General features: G+C 34.6%; 1 protein-coding gene across 1 annotated transcript in view; it reads left to right on the top strand.

The window, feature by feature from the left end:
• Nucleotides 1–200: 200 nt before the first annotated feature.
• LOC113515351 (aminopeptidase N) overlaps nucleotides 201–22,870 on the top strand; it is a 29,632-nt gene continuing 6,962 nt past the window's right edge. Inside the window, exons 1-12 of the mRNA XM_026899519.3 lie at nucleotides 201–344; nucleotides 2,231–2,319; nucleotides 4,885–5,147; nucleotides 6,074–6,268; nucleotides 8,367–8,522; nucleotides 11,263–11,402; nucleotides 13,670–13,859; nucleotides 16,690–16,840; nucleotides 18,284–18,495; nucleotides 18,815–18,998; nucleotides 20,121–20,322; nucleotides 22,186–22,460. Of these exons, the coding sequence (XP_026755320.2) occupies nucleotides 2,254–2,319; nucleotides 4,885–5,147; nucleotides 6,074–6,268; nucleotides 8,367–8,522; nucleotides 11,263–11,402; nucleotides 13,670–13,859; nucleotides 16,690–16,840; nucleotides 18,284–18,495; nucleotides 18,815–18,998; nucleotides 20,121–20,322; nucleotides 22,186–22,460 (2,034 nt within the window). The 5' untranslated portion in view covers nucleotides 201–344; nucleotides 2,231–2,253. The remainder of the gene's footprint in view (nucleotides 345–2,230; nucleotides 2,320–4,884; nucleotides 5,148–6,073; nucleotides 6,269–8,366; nucleotides 8,523–11,262; nucleotides 11,403–13,669; nucleotides 13,860–16,689; nucleotides 16,841–18,283; nucleotides 18,496–18,814; nucleotides 18,999–20,120; nucleotides 20,323–22,185; nucleotides 22,461–22,870) is intronic.

Genomic DNA, 22,870 nt, shown 5'->3' with positions numbered 1-22,870 from the left:
TATCGTCCATTAAAAAAGACGATAGTGAGTGATATATAATGGAGCTGTTAGTCCCCGTTACAAATATTATTGTGTGTGACATTATTGTTCTGCTATTCAAGTGAGTGTTGCAATAAACAATTTCTATTAAATTTACTGACGTAACCCTCGGGAATGTGATGCGTTCACGTGTCATATACGTAGCTCCGAAATATTAGCATCACACAATGGGAGGTAAATAAGATTAGCAATAACAATCGCAATCAGTGTGCCATCAGTGGCAACGAGCAACATCCTGGCAATTGAGCGGGATTGAGGAGGGAACTCGGCGCAGTCGCGCCCGAGCCTGGAACTACTACCGTCTGGTGAGTACACCATTGTATTTTTATTGTGCTCGTCAAGGTCTTACTAACAGCTTTATTTTTTTTTTCAATTAACGCGGTACTTAGCATTAAAAAGTGTCTATGCTATTGTCTATGATTATACTTATTTTTTAAACGGCTTCGGAAAGGAGATGGACTAGCATGTTTTTGTTGTACATTGTACGCTCTTGTTGCTAATCATGAATTATATATGTTAATGAAACGAAAGTACTTGCTCTCTTTTTGTTACAATTACATATTTCTCGGTGGTGGTTCTATTTTTGTAATTTTTCTCAAATTTGAAGTTAGTTTTTTTACAGAAAAAGTTGTGCATCCTTAAGGATAATTCGTCATTTCTAATTACGGTGTGATTCTATGTATCTTATAGATTTGATACAGAACTTGATTACTTTTTTTAATTTATACTGAATTATTTTATTCTTTTTATTAAGGTTACTTTGCTGTTTTTTTTTTATTCGAGGGTGTCAAGGCGTTTAAGGAACAAAGCAAAATCAACAACGCAAGAGAAGGCAATTCGAAATAAAGCTATATTATAGCAGTAATCTATGCCTATGATAAGACTGTTGGTCAGCATATTAATAGTATCTAAATCTGTTTCCTCTTATGTGATCTATATTCAGCAGTAGGACAATAATGGGTTTTGGTACGGTATTTCGTAATAGACAAATAATAAATACCTGATTTAATATTTATTTGCTTTAAGGGATAAGTCTACATTTTGGTATAACCTAAATATTATCTTTCTGAATTGCATCACATATATGTAATCCTAAATTTTTTATTTTGAATTAATTACCTATATTATACGACTAGGTATGGATATTTAGTGTACGTGCCTGTGCAATAAAAAAAATTCGTGCGCATTGTTTGTTGCATAAATTTTAATAATATTGTAATATCATCTAATAGGTTACTTTATCAAAGTGTTAAAGACAATGAGACTGGCATTTAAATAAATGTTGAATTTATATTCAGAATAATAATTTTCGCGCCATAATTTATGTCAGACAACGTACAAAAGCAGTTTCACGTCACTTCAAGCAAAAAAATGTTATGTTATCTGTACATTGAATTTAAAGTTTTTACACTAAAAAGCAGATACGTCTTTTATAATACCTATCGATAACGATAGTTTGGACAGAGGCACATTATAAATAATTGTACAAATTTATAAATATTAATTTATATAATTGTTGTAAATGTGGTTGCATAAATTCATAGTCCAGTTCCGTCAATATAAAGGCAGTGCCGATTTTTAACGTAGATGATGATTTAAACAGTCATCTTTTACGATTCTACTGTTGGGTTCGGAATATTGTTACCTACTAAGAAAACCCGCATGAACCCACAGTTACTCTTTTAAATCTCAGTTAACATTATTTGTATTTATTTAAATGTATTTACTATGTTTAAAATAACATGATCACTTAAAAGCATGTGCATGCTCGACTAACAACCGTTTGTCATTCAAGTAATAGTTTAGTGAATAAATTTTGCTTAATAAGTGTTTTTAATTATTTTTTTATACAATTTAGAATGGCAAACAAGCTGACGGTACACCTGATGGAAAGTGGTAACCGTCGCTTATAGACATGAGCAGTACCGTGGACATAACAGAGTATACTGTTTGGCTCATGATACCCCCCATGCGTTGCCATTCCTGAGGACTCAGGTGTTATTCCTCTGTACCCAGTAAATTCAATTTATTAAAAGATAGATCCAAAATATACTTCGGTATCTTATAACATTTAATGTCCATTCCCAAAATATTTTTTTTTAACGATTCTTCGGAGTAGTAGTTTAGTATTTGTAACTAGTATTAAGATTACTAAAAAAATTACGTGTACATAATATTTTTCTTTTATTAGGACCGAAGAAGAAAGCACACGCCATGCTGACACTAACCGGTCTTTTATGCCTTTGCTTCAGCGTGGTCCATAGCCTTCCGCCGGATAAGGTGGGTACTTAGATTATAAAAATAGAGTGTTTCCATAGAAATACTTCGAGAAAAACGGATCAACTTTTTCATACATTTTTGCGTGACATAGTTATAAGTGATTCCTATATAACTTCTATTTTAATTTATACCTATTTGTAAATCACCATGTCTTGGTAATCTCTTATGGACTCCCGCGATACAGGCTCGTCTAGTGTCGGGTCCAATGAACTCGCGTTGTAAATTTCTTGTATTTAATAAATAAATAAATAAAAAAAATAAATAAAAATTACTTTGTCTTATAATTTTTGCATCATGTTAATCCGTACTTATTTTATTTATTAAAGACGTTTAGATTAATTACGTTAAGATATATTTTATGCGTAAGTATATAGAATACTGAAAAAAAAGCAAGTCAGCTAACTTGACAATTAGCTGACAAAAAATTTACTCGTTTTTTAGGATCGACACTCTATCTATATCTAAGGGTGAGTATCACAAGGTGACTGATTCAGATTCCAAAATAATTCCTATAAAATTGTGGGCACATGTCGCTTAGTAAGGCTAGTTATCTGTTAATAATAAAAGAAACATTTTAATACAACTTGGAAAGGTAAATAATTAGTTGATATTTTTGATGGAAAATGGTTACTGTCGCCCATAGATAAGAACGGTTTCATCTTAAGTTTTATAAGAAATGGGAATTAACGCCGTTATAATGGTAACTATAATAACATACTTGGATTATCTCGACGTCATGCCCATTTTATACCGGTCGTGACGACAGTGACGTGACAACTACGATATCCCTCACGCAGGCTCTTCCTGAGGACTAAAAAAGGCTTAAGTCTCCGTGCCCTGAAATTTCACTGCTATATCTGATATTTATATTTCGCCTATTTCGAAGTTAAAGAAATGTCTACAATCAAAGTCTTGATCACGGATCTACAGGGGCTGCGACTTAGTCCTCAGGTATTGCAAACGCATGTGAATTTACTGGGTACAGAGGAATAACACCTGAGTCCTCAGGAATGGCAACGCATGGGGGGTATCATGGGTGAAATAGTATACTCTGTTATGTCTATGGTACTGCTCATGTCTATAGGCGACGATTACCATTTTCCATCAGGTGGGCCGTCAGCTTGTTTGCCGTTCTAAGTTGTATAAAAAAAAACGCATGAAGTATCATAATTGTATTTTATGATTACATAATGTAGTTCCGTTATATACACCGTCTCACCTCCTGATAGTTATGGGTTCGATTCCCGGGTAATATAAACATTTGAACATAACATATTCGTGTGTGTATTTGAATTATCTGGGTGTGACGATAATTACCCATTTTTTAACAGCCATTATCTGATAAGCTCTCCAAATTGCTAAAGAAACCATTTTATAACATGAAATAGAATACAGTCTAAAGGTAGTGGTATCTAGTATAGTTTTATATTATCTGTTGTGGTATTAAATTGTTGGAACACAACGTCTAACATCGTTATAGATTGCGGGATCCCTCGTAGCAATGTTTGGGGCCCCGAGCGGCTGACTTCCGCCTCTGAAGCTGCTACAGCACTAGAGTATTCGCATCCTGTTCGAAGCTCACCTTGTTATCGGCTCTTGACGTCGTTAAAAACCTATTTTGAGTCTCTCTGCGGGATTTCTAGATCACGCTAGTGCATAGTATATTATAGTACATTGATGATTTTATATGTTCCGTCGATATGGTAGTGTGTTATTGAGACAAAATTGAAATATTATACCCTATATGTGATAAAATTAAAATATATATGTATATAATAAATATAATAAATATCCCGGTATAGAATGGCTTCCTTTTCCATGGGTGTCTTGTAAGAGGGGGCTATGAGAGCTTAATAGTTGAACGATGGGCAGCAGTATTCCTTTTATAACATTACCAAAGCATAACTGCAGTTGTCAACTCGCCTGCCAAGCGTGACAACTACTGACAAAACCTTCTTTTTCAGCCTTATGTTCAACAGTGGACAGTTAACGGCTGATATGATGATGAGGAAGGTACTATGATACTTTCTAAGGATTTTAACCAGAGGGAGACTTTGTACAAAAGTCGATTGCTTGGGTACCGCTGTCCCATTCGTGTTTCAACCGTGAAGCAGTTGTGTTTGCATAGCTGTGTTTCAGTTTGAAGGATGGGATATGGCGTGAATTTACTGGGTACAGAGAAATAACACCTGAGTCCTCAGGAATGGCAACGCATGGGGGGCATCATGGGCGAAAAAGTATACTCTGTTATGTCCAGGGTACTGCTTATGTCTATAGGCGACGGTTACCACTTTCCATCAGGTGGGCCGTCAGCTTGTTTGCCATTCTAAGTTGTATAAAAAAAAAATATCATACTTCTGCAGAATGAAATTTCACAGCCATGCTCTATTATTTAAATTGAAATGACCCCCTAAAATATAACAAATGTTGTATTTCGGGATGACGCCAGAAACACAAGTGGGACAGAGGCACTCACGTGGACTTCTGTACAAATTCTTTCACTGGTATTGCTATGATGACGATGACGATGACTTTACAGCCTGATTTTTCAAACTTAATCCTTAGGTATCAGCGTTCCACATAATAAAAACACGAAGCATAGATCTCAACAATGCCCACGGGCTTGCAATGGAGAGTCGGCTAGAGAAGTCTGTGGAACCGACAGGCTACAGGCTAGAGCTGGAGCCGTACCTCGAAGACGGCCTCTTCAAAGGCCACGTCAGCATCAACATCACGTGGTTGCAAGACGCTGACGAGATCACCGTGCACTCCGCTCATGATATCGAGATCACCAATACGGAAGTTCGAGCGCATATACCCGCTGATTCGTAAGTGATTTTTGCTCTTTTTAATGTCGCCGATTTCAAAAAAGCAAGTTTCTAATTGACTATACCTTTTTCAATAGATGAAAATGAAATGGTAGCCTGTGTTATTGGCAAGATACTAGTGAGGGATGATAGTTGAGGATGAAAGGGAAAAAGTCAGGTCATTTGACCGACAACATTCCACCCATCGTGACTATGAATTAAAAGCGATGGTTTCCAGGGAGACCACGTGGAAATTAATCTGACAATGTATACGTATTGCTATAAACATTCATAGCGGGGGGAAAGGGATTGTTAGCAATGGAGTTTGACAGCCCCATTGCTAGCAATATTAGGTCGACCTCCACGTGGTTCCCCCTGGAAACCATCGTGAACAATTCTTCTTGAATTTCTCACGATGAACTGACCTGCTTCATCCTCACCTATTATCCTTTACTGGTAATAACGGGTGGGGTTACCATTCCATTATCACCCATTAAAAAAAAAAACATTTATAGCTAATCTAATTAATTTGATTATAATTGAACTCAGTTTTTTGTATTTTATTGTAAAATATTTATTGTACATAATTTACATCGGACGCAATAAAAGATTTAATATACAATGACTATCTTATCCCATAGAGGGATTTTTTACAGGTAACATTTGAGAAGCTGAAAGAAAACTATAGAATATTCAAGGGTAAAAATCGTACAGCTAAACTTAATAATATTATTAAAAAATAATAATTTTACATCTTTTTATCGTAGAATTTATATCCACTTGAAGCATATTTTAATAGATATCAATTTATTTAAATACTGATATTTATTTTGAGTATTTCATGATTAAAGACTGTCGGTTTTCTTTACTCTTAATTTTTAAAATGGACTTATAAATTATACCAATTGACATAATTATTGTACTTAAGTAAAAGTGTATATTTTTAGAAAAGAAGTACACAAAATTATTGTGAAGGAGTTAACTGCAGACCCAAAGAAGCCAATCGTTACTATACACCTTGAGAAGGTGGTGCCCAAATCTTCCAAAGGCCATTTGGACTTCAGCTTCAATGGTAACTTGGAGACAGCGTCTACTGAGGCATTCTTCAAGTCTACGTACACTACAGAGCAAGAAGTCGAGAGGTATTGATTAACTTTAATAGTAATACTAAATCCTTCTGATAAAATTTTAGATTTTTTTTAATGTTACACAGAATGATAAACAACCTGACGCCCCACCTGATGGAAAGCGGTAACCGTCGTATATAAACATGAACAGCACCGTCGACATTATAAAATATAAGTACTCGTACTGTATTTTTGTAGAATACTTTAGATTCTTCAATTTTATCACAGAGAGAATTTATGCAGTCTTTCATTTTTATTTTTCCTATTAATTCAGAGATCAATACTAATACTTGCTAAGATATAATTTAAAAAGTATGGTTATGATAGTGAAATTACTGAATACTAGTCATTTAAAATGTTTATTAATTATTTGATTAGAATTATTTTGTTTAATTCAGCTATCATATAATTTATTGGTAGTGGAATTAAACAAAATAATTTTAAACAAATACCCAGTGATGTGGACTTCCGCAAAACAACACCCAGTTCAGTGAAATATTTAAAATGTTCATGCCAAAAAGATTATTCACTCGAGCGAAGGAATGATTTATTTTCGAAATCGAGTTAAGAGTAGGTACGATCGATTTAAGAAGAGGGCGAAATATCGAGTTGAGAATACAATTGATTTATGAACCGCTGACGGCCTTTACTATCGTCAAACCATAAAAATTGCTATAGATGTTATTCCGAATCTAAATGATTATTATTTAATAGTATATATAAATAAATTATATATTAATATAGTTAACATAAATATGTTAGATTGGTGACAATACCCAAAAAAAAAAATTGTTCTAAATTTGAACACGAGTGACAACAGATCTCTCTTACTTGTTATCATGGGATTGTATCGTCGCACCAAATATATGACTGTATCAGAATCGAAGTCAATACAAGAGTAAGTGAAGATTGCACTTGATAACCGTATTTGTATTCAGTTGAGGCCGCGTTAATTCAAGCCAGCGTTATTAGATCGCTCCGAGATGGAATGGCGATGCGGAATTTCGACCCCTTTATCTTTCTTTAGTGGGCTGTAAATCTGACGAGTTATTTGCACGCGTCTTATATTTATTTGTTCGAGTTCGCATGAGGGTTTGCTGTTACTAACATCAATGTAGTATCTGATACATAACTTTATCTGCAGTATATAGAGACCTAAAGATATGTTTAACTAAAGGAAATATTTCTTCCTAGTAAACTATTTTAGAGTAATCATTCGATCGAGTCAGTAAATTGTACAAATGCATAGAATGTACAAAGTGTCCAATCAGATATTGTAGATTATTAATATTGTGACAACTTTCGAAAAAAAAAATACAAATTAGGATTGTTTATGAAATATCGATTGCCGTGTGTTTCTGGTATGGAATGAGAAATCTCTTCGTTTCTCGTGGGTGTAAGAGGCGACTAAGGGAACACAATGTTTGAGGGAAGGGTAGCAGCGTCTCTCTTAAAACAATGGTTAAAAATTGCTGCTTGCTTGCCAAGGGTGGCAACTAATAGCAAGACTCCCCTTATGAGGAAGGCCTATATATATGGTGATGATATTTAGGGATTTTTCCTTATACAGATTAATAGATAATATTTTCTAGTCATGTCTAAAGTTTAGGAAAATGAATAAATGTTTATTTGTCTATTTTTGAATACTTATAAACTTCAAGGTTTAACCCTTGATTTTTAAGATTCATGTTCAGATGGTCACTTGATTAGTATTTTGGCGGGCAGGTAGTATTTGAATAAAAAAATGCCGAATAGGTGACGTTTATATACAGTATAGATAGAAAGATGATTTAAATATTTTGAAAAGTCTGAGTTATAAACTAAAAATTGGTCTTAGGATCTCTGGACAGCATGGCCGTAGCTAGGGGAGAGGGGGGGGCCTTGAGGGGCCATGCTGTACCTTAAAATGAAAGGCCTTAAGAAAATTAGACAGATACCCTTTTTCAAAGTCACTTAATTCCATTAAAGGCTTCTGTCCTACCAAAAATATATTTTGCCCTCGGGTTTAACTATGGCCCTGCTCGACAGCAATCAAGCATTTTCCGAGCACTCACCACTTTTACTGGTTTTTATTGTGACAGTGACTACTCTAGTAACATCAATGTTATTGTAGGATAGTGGCGGCAACTCAACTTCGTCCAAACAACGCCAGGAGGATGTTTCCGTGCTTCGACGAGCCCGGATACAAGACGCCGTTCGAGCTCAGTGTAGTTCGTCCCAGGACTATGATCGCGCTGAGCAATGTACCCGTGGCCAGGACTGAGGATATGTGAGATCGCTTTATATTAATAAGTACTTTTAATTCGTTAGCGTAACTCGGGGGCTAATAATAACCCTAATGTTTAAAAAAAAAAACTTGGAATGGCCTCCGAACCCTGTAATTTTACTGCTATTCTTCAAGCCAAAACACAGCTATGTGCACAGCTGCTTTGAAATACGAGTGGAATTCTAGACAAACGATATTCTAAAAAAAATTCGCTCCGGTGCTTTTAAAAACTTGAGAAGTTTAGGTCATGTGTGTACAAACGGGTCTCTTTTGTCTATGCTTCTAATGCCAAAAACAAATCTGGCCTCATTTCTCTATGATTTTAAAGCTCATTATAAGTTTCCTATCCTGGATGTTAAATTGATTCACCAGAATAAAATGGAATCTATATTCTTCTATGTCCCAAGTACTGAGTGTGTACCAAATATCATGATGATTCGTTAATATTAGAAGACATAAGAAACAAACTCATTTTTAAAAGAAGTAGGTTCTTACTTCGGTTGTGTTACTTTTATGTTTGTTACCTCATAACTCCGTCAGTTCTAAATCAATTTGGAATATTCTTTTTTTATCTGAAAGTATATACTTACAGATTGGTTCTATAGAAATTTTATCAAAACCTGTTCAGTACTTGAGTTTATAGATTAAAGTAATTGGTTTTGTAATATATTATAATAGTGACTTTGTTATTATTAACTACTAGCGACAAAGGAGAGATTACCGGTCAATGTACACTGTGCTTAAATATAGAGAATCGAAAACATATTCGTATTTAATACGTATTTTTTTTATGCAACTTAGAATGGCAAACAAGCTGACGGCACACCTGATGGAAAGTGATAACCGTCGCCTATAGACATGAGCAGTACTATGGACATAACAGAGTTTATTGTTTCGCCCAGGATATCCTCCATACGTTGCCATTCCTGAGGACTCAGGTGTTATTCCTCTGTACCCAGTAAATTCACTATAGTAGTATAAAAAAAAATCATTAATTATTCCATCTCAGTGCGAACAATATATTTTATTGTAGAAAAAGAAATGGAACGTGTAATTATCTTTACAGTCGGTTTGTTTTTAATGATCCTTATCTAGAAAATATTTTCTCCCAATATGTCTAGAATCATTACCCGTACCGCTATTAAGGTGTAAAGAATTACGGCAATCCCCGGGGTTCAAATTCAGAGAATAGTAAGGCACTTACCTTGGATCCCATCCAGCGTAATGAAATGAGAGTGTGTGGCCACTCAGTCGACAGAGAGCTTCTTACTTCGGAATGGGACTTTGTAAACTTATTTAGAATGTCCACTAAGGTAATTTGAGGTTTTAGAATTTAAAGAAATGCTTTGTGGTTAAATGAATAAAACATATTCCGTGTTAAGATCTTTGAAATAAATATTATTGACTTGTTTTGGCTAGCAAATATGCCAGTTTAAAGGTGAATGCACTTTATTTTTTTTAAATTAAAAGAAATGGTAAATAGAAGGATCCAATATTACGATTAAGGAACGAAATTAAAAATAGAACAAACAGAAATAATCACAAAGATTACTTCCTTATTCATAAAAAGTTTAAACGATCGATATTGTTGTTGTTGAAGTATTATATTGCATCGGATATCGGATCGCTAGGATCCGCCCCGGCTTCGCACGAGTAGATAGATAAAAAATAAATGAATATTTAGAAAGTATTTATTAAATTAAATAAATTATTATATTAGCTGTAATAGGCATTTTTTTATATTTCATTTGACCTAAATTTAAATACATTATTGTGATTGTGTTTATATATAAAAATATTTATATAAATATTTTAAACTAGATAACCACGCGAACTTAGTACCGCCAATCAGTCGATTCTTAAATTTTTTAGTTTTTTTAATAAGTATTCTGCTATTCGGGATGCCGGGTCAGCTAGTAAGATAAAAAAAGAAAAAAGATAGTTAATAAGTCAACAATTACATTATGTGAAAACAGAAAAATTATAAAACACGCCGTGGCACGTCACTCAATTGATTTGACTTCCCGGAACCTCTCCACTAACACTTAAACTTTATGGTATGGTATTAAAGTTCAAATTGACTTTTACGTACTATTACGAATCGTTTGTATGGGAGTATAGAGAAGTGTTGTTTTTAGACTTTTGCAGGCAATTTTTTAAATATTTCTCTCCGTAAGAACCATCCTCGTACTTCAAGGAATATTCCAAAAAAAAGAATTAGCGAAATCGGTTCAGCTGTTCTTGAGTATTGCGCTTAGCAACACATTTAGTGATTCATTTTTATATTATAAATAGATGGAAACTAAGGTAATATATTTGTAAAACATACCTTTGATATCGATTGTGGCCACACTCAAAGCTAACTTATATTAAGCTAATTTATACGGAATTCCGTAGTTTGTATAGAAATATGTTGATGATTTGTACCGGTAGTCCAAATTTTCCAAATAACGGAGGTAGATTGAATATTTAAATGGATCCAGAAACGGCAACGCGCGCGTAATGCCCCTGGTATTGCAGGCGTTCATAAGCTACCCAGACTTTTTTCTCATTGACATTTTTCAAAATTTACCTGGTTCCGGAGGCCCCTTGCAGCTACATTTCTACCATATTCTCAAAACTTGACAAAAAATGTGCAGATAAGATCTAACTATGGAAATTTGTGTTTAGTTTGTTTGCCATTCAAAATTGCCTTTTAAAATAAATAAATAAATTAGGATTTTTTATTTGAATATAATTATAGAACCGGAGAACCAAACGCGGTGTGGGACCACTTTGAGAAGACGCCACCTATGTCTACATTCACACTGGGCCTTGTCATCGCTGACTTGAAGCAGTTGGGCAATTCCACGTGTTACAAAGATGATAATGGCAATGACATTGGTGAGTATGGTAGACGGCCTAGATAAATAGCTCGCAAATATGTCAATAGGTACGGTTATGCTACAGCATGCATAAGATAAAATAGGACGCCGGACCTGCTGTCTCTTTCTATCTCAAGTATACGATTTTCTAGGGAGTTAGAGTATACGTAATCTATTTCAATAGAATTTAATGAAAAGTTAACTAAATTTTGTTAAAACTACCGACTACTACAGTTAGGTAAGAAGTATCGATTTTTTACATAATTAAAAAGCTATCCAGTCCAAACAGTATCTGATAATTTTCGGGTAAAATAATTTGATCTCCTTTTGAAGTGAGAGATTAACTTTAGGAACAAAAGAGCACTAAAAGAGGTAATTGTTTGAAGCGTAACTCCATCAACATTTCGGTACATATTGTCGTTACAAAATGAACGACATTAAATGTTAATTAATTTTAAAACTTGGTGGGAATTGCCCGTAACGGGTATTAGGCATTAATTTGAAATGAGCCCGGTTGTCTTACTGCCCAGTAACTGTCATAAGATTTTAATATTGGAAAGGTTATTAACTGGTTTATTTAACAAAATGGTATTTGCCTACGTAATTTATTTGTTTATTTAACGTCATATATTTAATAATCATTTAATCTAGTACATAGAGACACGCAAAAAAATATTCTTCTTTATTTGATAATTCGGGTAAACATAATATTTTTTAGGGCAAAGCAAAAAGCTGAGTTGTGGCCATTTTGTATTACTGTGGCACACGCATGAAGAGAAAAAAAAAATTACTAATTTTATGCATTCTGATTTTGTTTTTGATTTATTATTTTATTTTTTGTACATGTATCTTTTTTCACTTTGCATTTGTATCTTTTGCTGTTTGTGTGCTGTAAGTAATGCAAATAAATTATCTATCTATCTATCTAATATAATATTTATTTTATTACTACGGTAAGAAGTTGGCGATCTTTAGGCGTTTTATTAGTATAATCGTCGTAGCCAATTTTTCTGTAGCTAAATGAGTAGGATTTTTTTAATTTTTTTTTATACAACTTAGAATGGCAAACAAGCTGACAGCCCACCTGATGGAAAGTGGTAACCGTCGCCTATAGACATGAGCAGTACCATGGACATAACATAGTATACTGTTTCGCCCATGATACCCCCCATGCGTTGCCATTCCTGAGGACTCAGGTGTTATTCCTCTGTACCCAGTAAATTTAATGATAATGGAATAGTAACCCCGCCTGCGCTAACGGTATACGCTGGTGGGGCACCAGCGAGGGATGATAGATAGGTGAGGATGAAAAGGCATATCAGTTAGTTCATCGTGATGAATATACTTGGAATTCAGCACGATGGTTTCCAGGGGGAACCACGGGGAGGTCGACCTGTTAGGGTATATTGTTAGCAATGGGACTAATAATCCGCATACTAACAATCTCTCCTCCTAATGAGTAGGATTGTCAGTTATATTCAGTGCGTTGCGTGGTTTAGGTCCATATCACTAGTTTTGAATCTGCCTGTAGGGTCACCTTATATAAATATTAAGACATTTAAGCTGACTTTCCCTCCCCCTTGACCTTTTAAATATATCTATGTACTAATTATTACAAGATTCACCTTTTTTATGACCAATTTACGACTAATTTACGACTAAGGACTCTGTCCATATACGATATCCGGATACGAGTAAAATGAACACTCCCGTAAATCAACCCATATAATAAAATCGTAACTGCTCGTTGTCTGTACATGGAAGATATATAAGAAAAATTATTATAGAGGGGCTTTATGAACGCAGTTAAACACAAAACGATTTTTAGAATTTTTGTCTGTTAATCTGTTTGTCTGTACGTTTGTGCACGCTAATCTCACAAAGGGCTTAACTGATTTGAATGTGGTTTTCACTAACGCGTTACTTTAGGGACTGTTAGCAATGGAATTCGATAGCCCCATTGCTAGCAATATACCTTATTAGGTCGACTTCCACGTAGTTCCCTCTGGAAATCATCGTGAACAATTCTCGTTGAATTCGTCACGATTGGCTAACTGACCTGTTTCATCCTCACCTATCATCCTTCACTGATGCCCCGCCGTTGTATACCGATAGCGCGGGTGGGGCTACCATTCCATACCCAAAAAAACTCACAGGATATTTTATATAGCGATTCACGCGTGCAGCGTCACGGGAAACAGCTAGTTTATTCATATGTTATTACAAATGTTCAAGAAGTAACATAACTTCTAGTTGCGAACCTGTTTAAATTACTTTTTGTTTCAGAATTCCGCGTATGGGGCCGGCCGGAGTTCCTGCCGGCTTTGGAAGGGGTTAACGAGAAAGTTTTCCGCGTGTTCACCGAGATAGCTGGCTTGTGGGAGGTGCCGTTGCCCCTCCGTCGCTTGGACATCGTCGCCCTGCCCAACTACCAGGGTGTGAAACCTGCTGATAACTGGGGTCTTATTGTTTTCAAGTGAGTCCTAGTCAATAAAGTAATTTAAGGTTTTTAAAAGCTTTCCAATCTTGTTGACAGAATTGGTGCGAATAAATCAACATGGGAGTAAAACTTTTAATATAAAAATGATCTAAATATTGATTTGGAATTTGCAAAAATATCGCGTATCTATTTTTGTTTAATAAAATAAGGAGCCATAAAGCCATATCATTCTAAGTGAAAACTGTATGGAACGTTTATTTGTCCAAGGGTCGCTAAAAGTTTTCGGGGTAGATCACCAACGCGAATGACTGACCTTATCAAAACAGCCACACAACAGTCACTGTGGAATGTTCTCGCTCGGCTGTGAGCAGAAATAGATAGAGACACATTGTGAGGATTTCAATCGCGAAGAAGAGCCTCACCGACAATCCAGTATAATCATAAAAACTACGACCACTCTGTCAAAAGTATACGATTGAAGAGAGTTAAGAAGAATATTAATTCGTATGATGCTCATAAATAATTCATTTCTAATCCATCTATTTTGATCTTGTCCATGACGTAGTGAGACGGATTTTGCTTTTCATTTCTTGGGTTTTTCGATACTTGATTTTCGATCTAAAATAATTCAGATACGAAGGGAAGAGATTTTGTAGTAACGAGGACTAGCTAGTGCTAACAATTTGGGGTATTTTGATCTTCATGCAGTTCCTCCCTGGAAACCACCGTGATTAATTCTTGGTGGGTTCTTCACGTTAGGCTAAATGACCTGCTTTCTTCTTTATCTACATATCATCCCTCACCAGTTCCTCGCCAGCTCATATAAGTGTAAACCGATAGTGTAGTCGGGGTTACTATTGTCAGTATTGAAAAAAGTTCTCAGATAAAAAGTGTAGTGGAAATGTCCTCATTTTTTATGTTGGTTAAAATTGGAACATGGTTATACATAGACAACCTTCAAAGTCTGAAGAAGGGTCATATACTACTAAGTCCAAGGCTAGTCCAAGTTTAGAATTATCGCCTTCAAATAAATTATCTATGTAAATAGTGGTGGGGCGTCACGAGGTTACTGATAAAACACCATTTACAAGTGCCATTGGCTTGTTACTGTTTAAAATTAACTTTTTAAAGATAAATACAAGTATATTGGGAATACCTGATTGGAGTATTTCACTTTCGACGTAATTTTACTTTGTCTTTCAAGACATGATTGCCAGAGCCAGCATAAATTTCTTTTCAGAAGTTACATGATCAAAGATCATGGTATATAATATCGAAATTGGTTTTGGTAAAGTGTGTGTATATAATAATATTGTTTATTACTAGTTGATGTCCGCGACTTTGCCCGCGTAGTATTTGTTATTCTTTTGATTAACATTTTTAACCTTCTTATTGTAGTGAAGACGTGTCATTTTCTTTTTGCCTCAGGTCAAAATGACTTTATTTAAGTAGGTTGTGTACTAAGCTATATAAGTTACTATAGTTTTTTTAACTATCCCATGGAAACTCTTTAATTTTCGGCGATTAAAATCTAAAATGTTGACCGGGGATGTAAAGTACCACCATGCAAAATTTCATTTAAATCGGTTCAATAATTTCGTAAACAAGCCCGTAGAAACAGATAAAAAGAGACACAAAAAAATTTTAAAATCTGTTTTAAATGAGTTTTAAAAATTTAAAAAATTTAAAAATTTAAAATTTTATTTCACTTCTAACAGCCCATTGAATCGGTTTTTAGCGTTTTTTCTTCTATGTACAGACAGTCGCCCTTTATAGTTTTATTATACGTACAAATCACGCCTGTCTCTCACCGGGCGATCAGAAACAGTAGAACTTAAAATGCTTTAATTCAAGCAGTCCTTTCAAGTCATACATTTCATACAACTTCACCGGTTACGAGTACTTATAATTTTGCCCTTTATCAGTACGTGCCCTCTACCAGAGGGAGACTTTGTACAAAAGTCGATTGCTTGGGTACCTCTGTCCCATTCGTATTTCAACCGTCAAGCAGTTGTGTTTGCATGGCTGTGTTTCGGTTTGAAGGGTGGGATACGGCGTGAATTTACTGGATACAGAGGAATAACACCTGAGTCCTCAGGAATGGCAACGCATGGGGATATCATGGGCGAAACAGTATACTCTGTTATACCCATGGTACTGCTCATGTCTATAGGCGACGGTTACCACTTTCCATCAGGTGGGCCGTCAGCTTGTTTGCCATAAACTAAGTTGTATAAAAAAAAAGTAAGCTATTTTGGTCGACATACGTCCCTTCATGTTCAATAAAACTAAAATTGAATTCTTCCTTTATCCATCTTCTCCAAATAACGAAACTAACATAACATTGTTTGTTTAATCTTTGTTACTATATTTATTTATTTTATTTATTTATATGCTTTCGTATATTCACTTATAGTATAGATATTTGCAAGAAATATAGATACTTGCTCATCACACTGGGTTAATTTCTTATTCCTTTACCACTCAGGTCATTAAATAGTGGAATGCACTACCTTTTGACATTAAATCTATTAAAAACAAATCTACCTTTAAGTATAAACTACGAGTTCACTTCCTAAAAAACTTAATTTAACACGATGTTTTTTAATTAAATTTAAATTAAACTTTCTTTTTTCTCTTTATTCATTTCTTTTGCTTTTTAATTGCACTTTTTGCTTCAGTCGTAGGTATTTTTGTGCCTTATTTCCACTTGTGTGTTATTCTAATTTATCATCTATGTATATATATATATATATATATATATATATATATATATATATATATATATATATATATATATATTGTGTAGGTAGTAATAAGTTGTTATGGTATGGTATATTCGTTTAATGTAATTCTTTTTTTGCAGGGAGAGTGATTTGAGCAATAAAGGTTATTTCCAATTAGCTCAGGAGTTATCTTATCAATGGCTCGGAGCTCTCACTACTCCGGCATGGTGGTCGGACGCACATCTCAACAAAGCGTTAGTGGGTTATCTGGCCGCAGAAGTAGCTTTTAAGGTAAGATACTCTTAGATGTAAAGTAGCGGTTATTAAATTCGATTAGTATTGAAAGATACACGTATGGTAGCACAGAGTAAGAGCGGAAATCCCGATATGGCATATTGTAGACTTTAAACTATGTTTACTTGAAATTTTCAAATAAAAATAAATTAAATTAAATTTAGTTTTTTTTATATTCAATCTTAAATACTCTATGTTACATGAAATGTAGACTATTTTAATAGTTCCAATTGATAGATTTGAAAAAATAAGACTGGCTGATTTTAAATGCTAGTCTAGATTCAAAGAGCATATAATCTGAGCATATAGTTTTTCATAGCTTTCATAGCTTGTTGTTCCTTTTCAAAGTGACTTATTTCCCATAGTCAGTTAATAAATAAAGTTATAAAATGAAGCTGTTTTCGTATACAGCTTCTGTATAAGAAAGTATTGACATTTCGACATAAATAAAATTTATGAAATATTTTTCAAAATTGAAATAAAACATGGAACTTTTGTATTGAAGACTTTTTTAAATGAAATTTAAATTTTGTTTGTTTGTAACAATTTTTTGTAAATTAAATCATAAGATATATAGAATACAGGGTCTTATTTGATATGGCTAATATTTTTGTATTGTAGTAACGTCTGAACCCGACTTCGCACGGTTTTTGTAAAATAAAATATAGCCTAAATACACTCGTCGATAAGGTAGCTAGGTAGATAGGCCAAAGAATTTTTAAAATCGGCTCAGTATTTTAAGTTTATCTATTACAAATAAACATCCTTCCCTTTTTTGCTCGATTCTTTATTCCATACCGTAAGTGGAGGAAATCACCAACAAATGCATTCCCAAAAAAAGGTTGACGTCAGGCAGGCGGCCGGTCGTAAAACTATAAGCCAAATCTTTTTATAATATGGACACAAAACATATTACGCCGACCCCAAATAATAATTGGGATAAGGGTAGGAAGATGATGAGGATTACAAATAAACAATTAAAATCCTTTCTCTTTATTACATTATTTAACATAGGATTTAATAAACTTGAAAGGGTGCACACACACGCACTTGCACGTACGTACACACACATCCACACATACGCGCGCGCGCGCACACACAAACACACACACACACACACTCACACACACACGCACACATTTTTCAATATTAATTTATTGTTGGTTCTTTTATCTCCTACTATTAATTATTGTTTTTATTTTTATTTTTAGATTGTGTAATTTCAGTGGAATGTATTTTGTTTAATTATTATTTAAACACATATCGGTTGGGGGCCTGGTGATCAGTACTACAGGTTTTAACCTATTACAGACACCAGCTCCTCACAGCAGAGTTCCATATTATTTTAAATTTATTTTATCCTAAATACCTCACGTGTAAATTGAAGTTGTTTGTGAAGAGATATAAATAAATATATTATTATATTACAAATAATTTTAGATCAACGATGGCTCGGAAATGGAAGGCAAGTGGCCTATGACAGTACTGTATTCCTTGTACTACGAGTTTGGTAAACGGTATCCGCACTCGCGTATCACCGGCATGAAGCAGGAGACCGCATGCACCAAGATAGAACTGTTGTTTAGAATGTTCAACTATACACTAGGAGGGGACACCTTCAAGAAGGGACTGAGGATGTTCATTGAAACACGGTAGGATTTAATATTTTACTAATGGACGATTGTGTAAAGAAAGCTTTCTTTAATCTCTAGTACATGCTCACTCTTTAAATTAAAACTCTGCCATTCAAAATGCAGCAGCTGTTTGTACTTTTGCATGATTCAATTCATGCAACCTTTGGTTAGAATAAATGTCAAGCGTGACAAGTACTGGCAAAGCCTAGAGAAAGAGACTATGTTAAACACCGTACAGTTGACAGTTGATACGATGATGATGATAAATACTGCTTATACCTGAGTATAGTAGAAATAAGAATATAAGTTTTAGTAAAATTTATGTATTCTTGTACAGTAAATTTAAAACATTCACTGGTGACGATATTTGGAATGCTCTGACTACTGCCGCTGTTCAAGACGGGAAGATACCAAAAGACTTCGACATAAAGACAATTGCTAAAAGCTGGATTGAAAAGGACAGGCTACCGTTGGTTACCGCTCAGAGGAAATATGACACTAACTCTGTATTACTCACCCAGGTATGGCTTTTTTATGATTTGTCATGGCAACTAATTCAGTGAATTTACAGGATACAGAGGAATAATACCTGAGTCCTTAAGAATGGCAACGCATGGGAGGTATCATGGGCGAATCAGTATACTCTGTTATGTCCATGGTATTGCTCATGTCTATAGGCGACGGTTACCACTTTTCATCAGGTGGGCCGTCAGCTTGTTTGCCATTCTAAGTCGTATAAAAAAAATATTGAGATTAAAAGAGGCAAAACGTTGGTTACCTTACACAAGATGACAACTACATAAATAAAATCTTAGAGAGCAAGATATAAAGTATAATACCAAGAAATAATTACCTAGATCAAATAAAATAAAAGCTTGGTTCCACATATAAGGACATTAAGAATATAGTCAATATAGAGCAAATGAGAGAAAGATATTTTTTTTTTATATGACAGAATGGCAAACAAGCTGACGGCCTACCTCATGGAAAGTGGTAACCGTCGCCTATAGACACGAACAGTACCATGGACATAACAGAGTATACTGTTTCGCCCATGATACCCCTCATGCGTTGCCATTCCTGAGGACTCAGGTGTTATTCCTCTGTACCCTGTAAATTCACGCCATTAGAAACACGAATGGGACAGAGGTACCCAAACAATCGACTCTTGTACAAAGTCTCCCTCTGGTGGATTATTTATTATTTATCAATTATTTTTATCATTACATTTTCGTTACTTTTTCTGTACATCGTTTCTAATCTTTTTCATCTCCACATTTGAATTTAGTTTAGTTACCTCCACGTTTAGTTTGTTCTTACGATGTTCTGGAGATACAGAGAAATGGAGACATAGTATTCATAATTCTTTATCATAATAAGCGAATTCTGGTCAACTACTGGACAGTAGCTTCCAACTATAGAAGGTTTGCAATTAACCAATTACTTTTATGGAATTATTATTCGCTTATAAAGGACTGTTTCTCTAAAATCTTTAGTTATAATTTAATAAATATAAATGTATGATGAGAGCATATTTTTTTTAGAATACTGTACATTGTAACTTTAGATATAAAAGCAAACAAACAATGCCCTAAGTTTTAAAATTATCGAAGAACTACTGAATTAAAAGGTCAATATTTCAGAAAGTGTTTTTACGGGAGCGACCTCATGACGTCCCGGACGCGGCTCGCATGTCATGGTGGATACCCATCATCATAGCTCGGGAAGACAAGCTCAACTTCACAAACGCTACACCATTAGCTTGGATGCTAGATAAGAAAGAACTTACGCTTAATAACATGCCCAATAAAGATCAGTTCATTATCCTGAATCCAGAGGAGATTGGTAAGATCCTTGTATTATCAAACTTATATTAGTGATTAGGTTTTATTTAGTTATAGTACTAGCGAAATCCAATTAACTGGGATTTTTTTTTATACCACTGAGGTGGCAAACAAGCGTACGGCCCACCTGATGATAAGTGGTTACCGTAGCCTATGAACACCTGCAATCGCGTGCGTTGCCGACCCTGAAGAAACCTCTTTACCTAGGATATATAGATTTACCAGAATAAATAGTCCATCTGTAAAATTACTTGTGTGTTAGGTTACTTGGATGTTAAATTTGGAAACGATTAGACGAAGCATCTACTGAGTCGCACCTAGTACAGAAGCAACCACTGTTTTCAATAATGTATGTATTACGGACAATGAAATGGATATATTTAACAGTAACAGCAGTTATATAAGAAAAACTAATGTAAATTATGTATTCAATGATTTTAACGACGTTTAACTTTTTTTTTATACAACTTAGAATGGCAAACAAGCTGACGGCCCACCTGATGGAAAGTGGTAACCGTCGCCTATAGACATGAGCAGTACCATGAATATACCAGAGTAGCAGAGAGTTTCGCTCATGATACCCCATGGGGGGTATCATGAGTTGCCATTCCTGAGGACTCAGGTGTTATTCCTCCGTACCCAGTAAATTCACGCCATATCCCACCCTTCAAACCGAAACACAGCCATGCAAACACAACTGCTTTACGGTTGAAATACGAATAGGACAGAGGTACTCAAGCAATCGACATTTGTACAAAGTCTTATGCTTGCATATTTATTATTTAAACTGTAACTAATTCAATTTTCGTTAATTATATTTGGTAGCTTTTAATTAGCTTATTGTTGTCATATATATCTAATTATTAATTTACCATAACTGCAAGCTTCCTTCAAAAATAATCAACAAAAAAAATATATTAAATCACTAAAAGATAATAAGCAAATTAACTTTTATATTTTCAATATTACTAGCAGAGCTGTGAATTTTCTCCATGTGACTAGCCCCCCTAGATTATTAGTAAAAAAATCAATCTATAGACTCATGGTGACTAACGAAACCGTTAGATACGCTAATTGAAGTGATTCTACTGATATATTCAAGTGTTACTTATCTGAGGGCAAGGTAGAATGTAGTTTATGTTTATATCCATAGCAAACATTACGTGTATGAAAAATTTTAGGAAAGGTACTTAAACGAACACATTACTTAGCTAGCTAAATAAAGTATGGATTTAGGGGAAACTTAAACTTATGGGGGTGGTCCTATGTTCATCAATAGACAATTAACGGTTGATATAACAATAGAAATAGGGGAAAAAGACAACGATAATATGAATCAGGTATAATTTCCATCGAAATGAAGAATGGGTTTGTGTTACTCGCGTGAGCGGGTACCCTCGTTACCTATTTCTCCTATGAAGCGGAATGCGTGCGTTATTGTATTTGATCTGAAAGGTAAGAAATGTAGTAACGTTATAAATCTAGCAATAAGAAGAAAAAACATCTTAGTTAAGAAGCGACACCGAATAATTTGTGTCAGTATAGAATTTACAAGTTGAAATTTAAATTTTATTGGTATCTCTTTAAAAGAGTTTTTTAATTGGGAACTTAAACATTTTCCCTATAAAAAAAATGACAAAGAATTTTGAGACTGTCCATGCTGCGCGTCAAGTTATCAAGTTAAAGAGCCTCTAAATTTTTTACTATGGTTCGAATTTTTACTGTTGTTTCCCAAAGGATATTTCATTCTTTGGACAAAATTTGTTGAGTTTTTGATAGAAGACTTTTTGTGACCTTTACTACATTCCATTTGATGGATTGTTGTTTGTTTCTATACAAGTAGTATGAATAATATTATTTTTAGGTCCCTTCCAAGTAAATTATGATAAAGAAAACTGGAATCTACTGTCTCAGTACCTTCAAGGCAAGAATCGCCAATCGATCCCCGAACTAACTCGGGCTAAGCTTCTTCACGATGCTTGGAATCTCGCCTACGCTGGTGAGCTGTCCTTCGCTACTGCTTTAAACATGACTCTGTTCCTGAAAGAAGAGAAAAACCATATAGCTTGGGATCCTGTGTTTACCATGATTGACCATATTGGCAGACACTTGTGTCAGTGTTTACAAGGGAAATTCCAGGTAACTATTTCTATTTCTGTTATGAAAGTTTAATACATGGGACAAGGCAGAATGTATGTAATAATAGACGCTTTTGGCATTCAGCTATAACTTTTCTACAAGAAAAGTCCAAGGTTGTTATTAGATTAATTTCAATAGACGGAGTTGCAATTGAATATCAAAATTGTTACGTCCGCGGTTCCTATCTTGAGGAACTATAATTATTAAGCTACTTTTAAAGAACCTCATGTGGTTTGAAACTAACGGATACGGTAGTGTAATTACAGAATACAACAGTGTAATATTTTATCTGGTGACCAGTTTAATTGGTATATTGAGTCGTATATAAAAGTGTCTTTATATTCCATTTTTATTTATTTTTTGATTTAAATTTCTATCTTAACACGGGGAACGATCCTAAGCTACCTATG

Source organism: Galleria mellonella, unplaced genomic scaffold, assembly GCF_026898425.1.
Source record: "Galleria mellonella isolate WM207_F2 unplaced genomic scaffold, CSIRO_AGI_GalMel_v1 utg37, whole genome shotgun sequence".
Lineage (NCBI taxonomy): Eukaryota > Metazoa > Arthropoda > Insecta > Lepidoptera > Pyralidae > Galleria > Galleria mellonella.
Note: the sequence above shows the minus strand (reverse complement) of the source record. Positions and strands in the feature narration are given on the sequence as shown.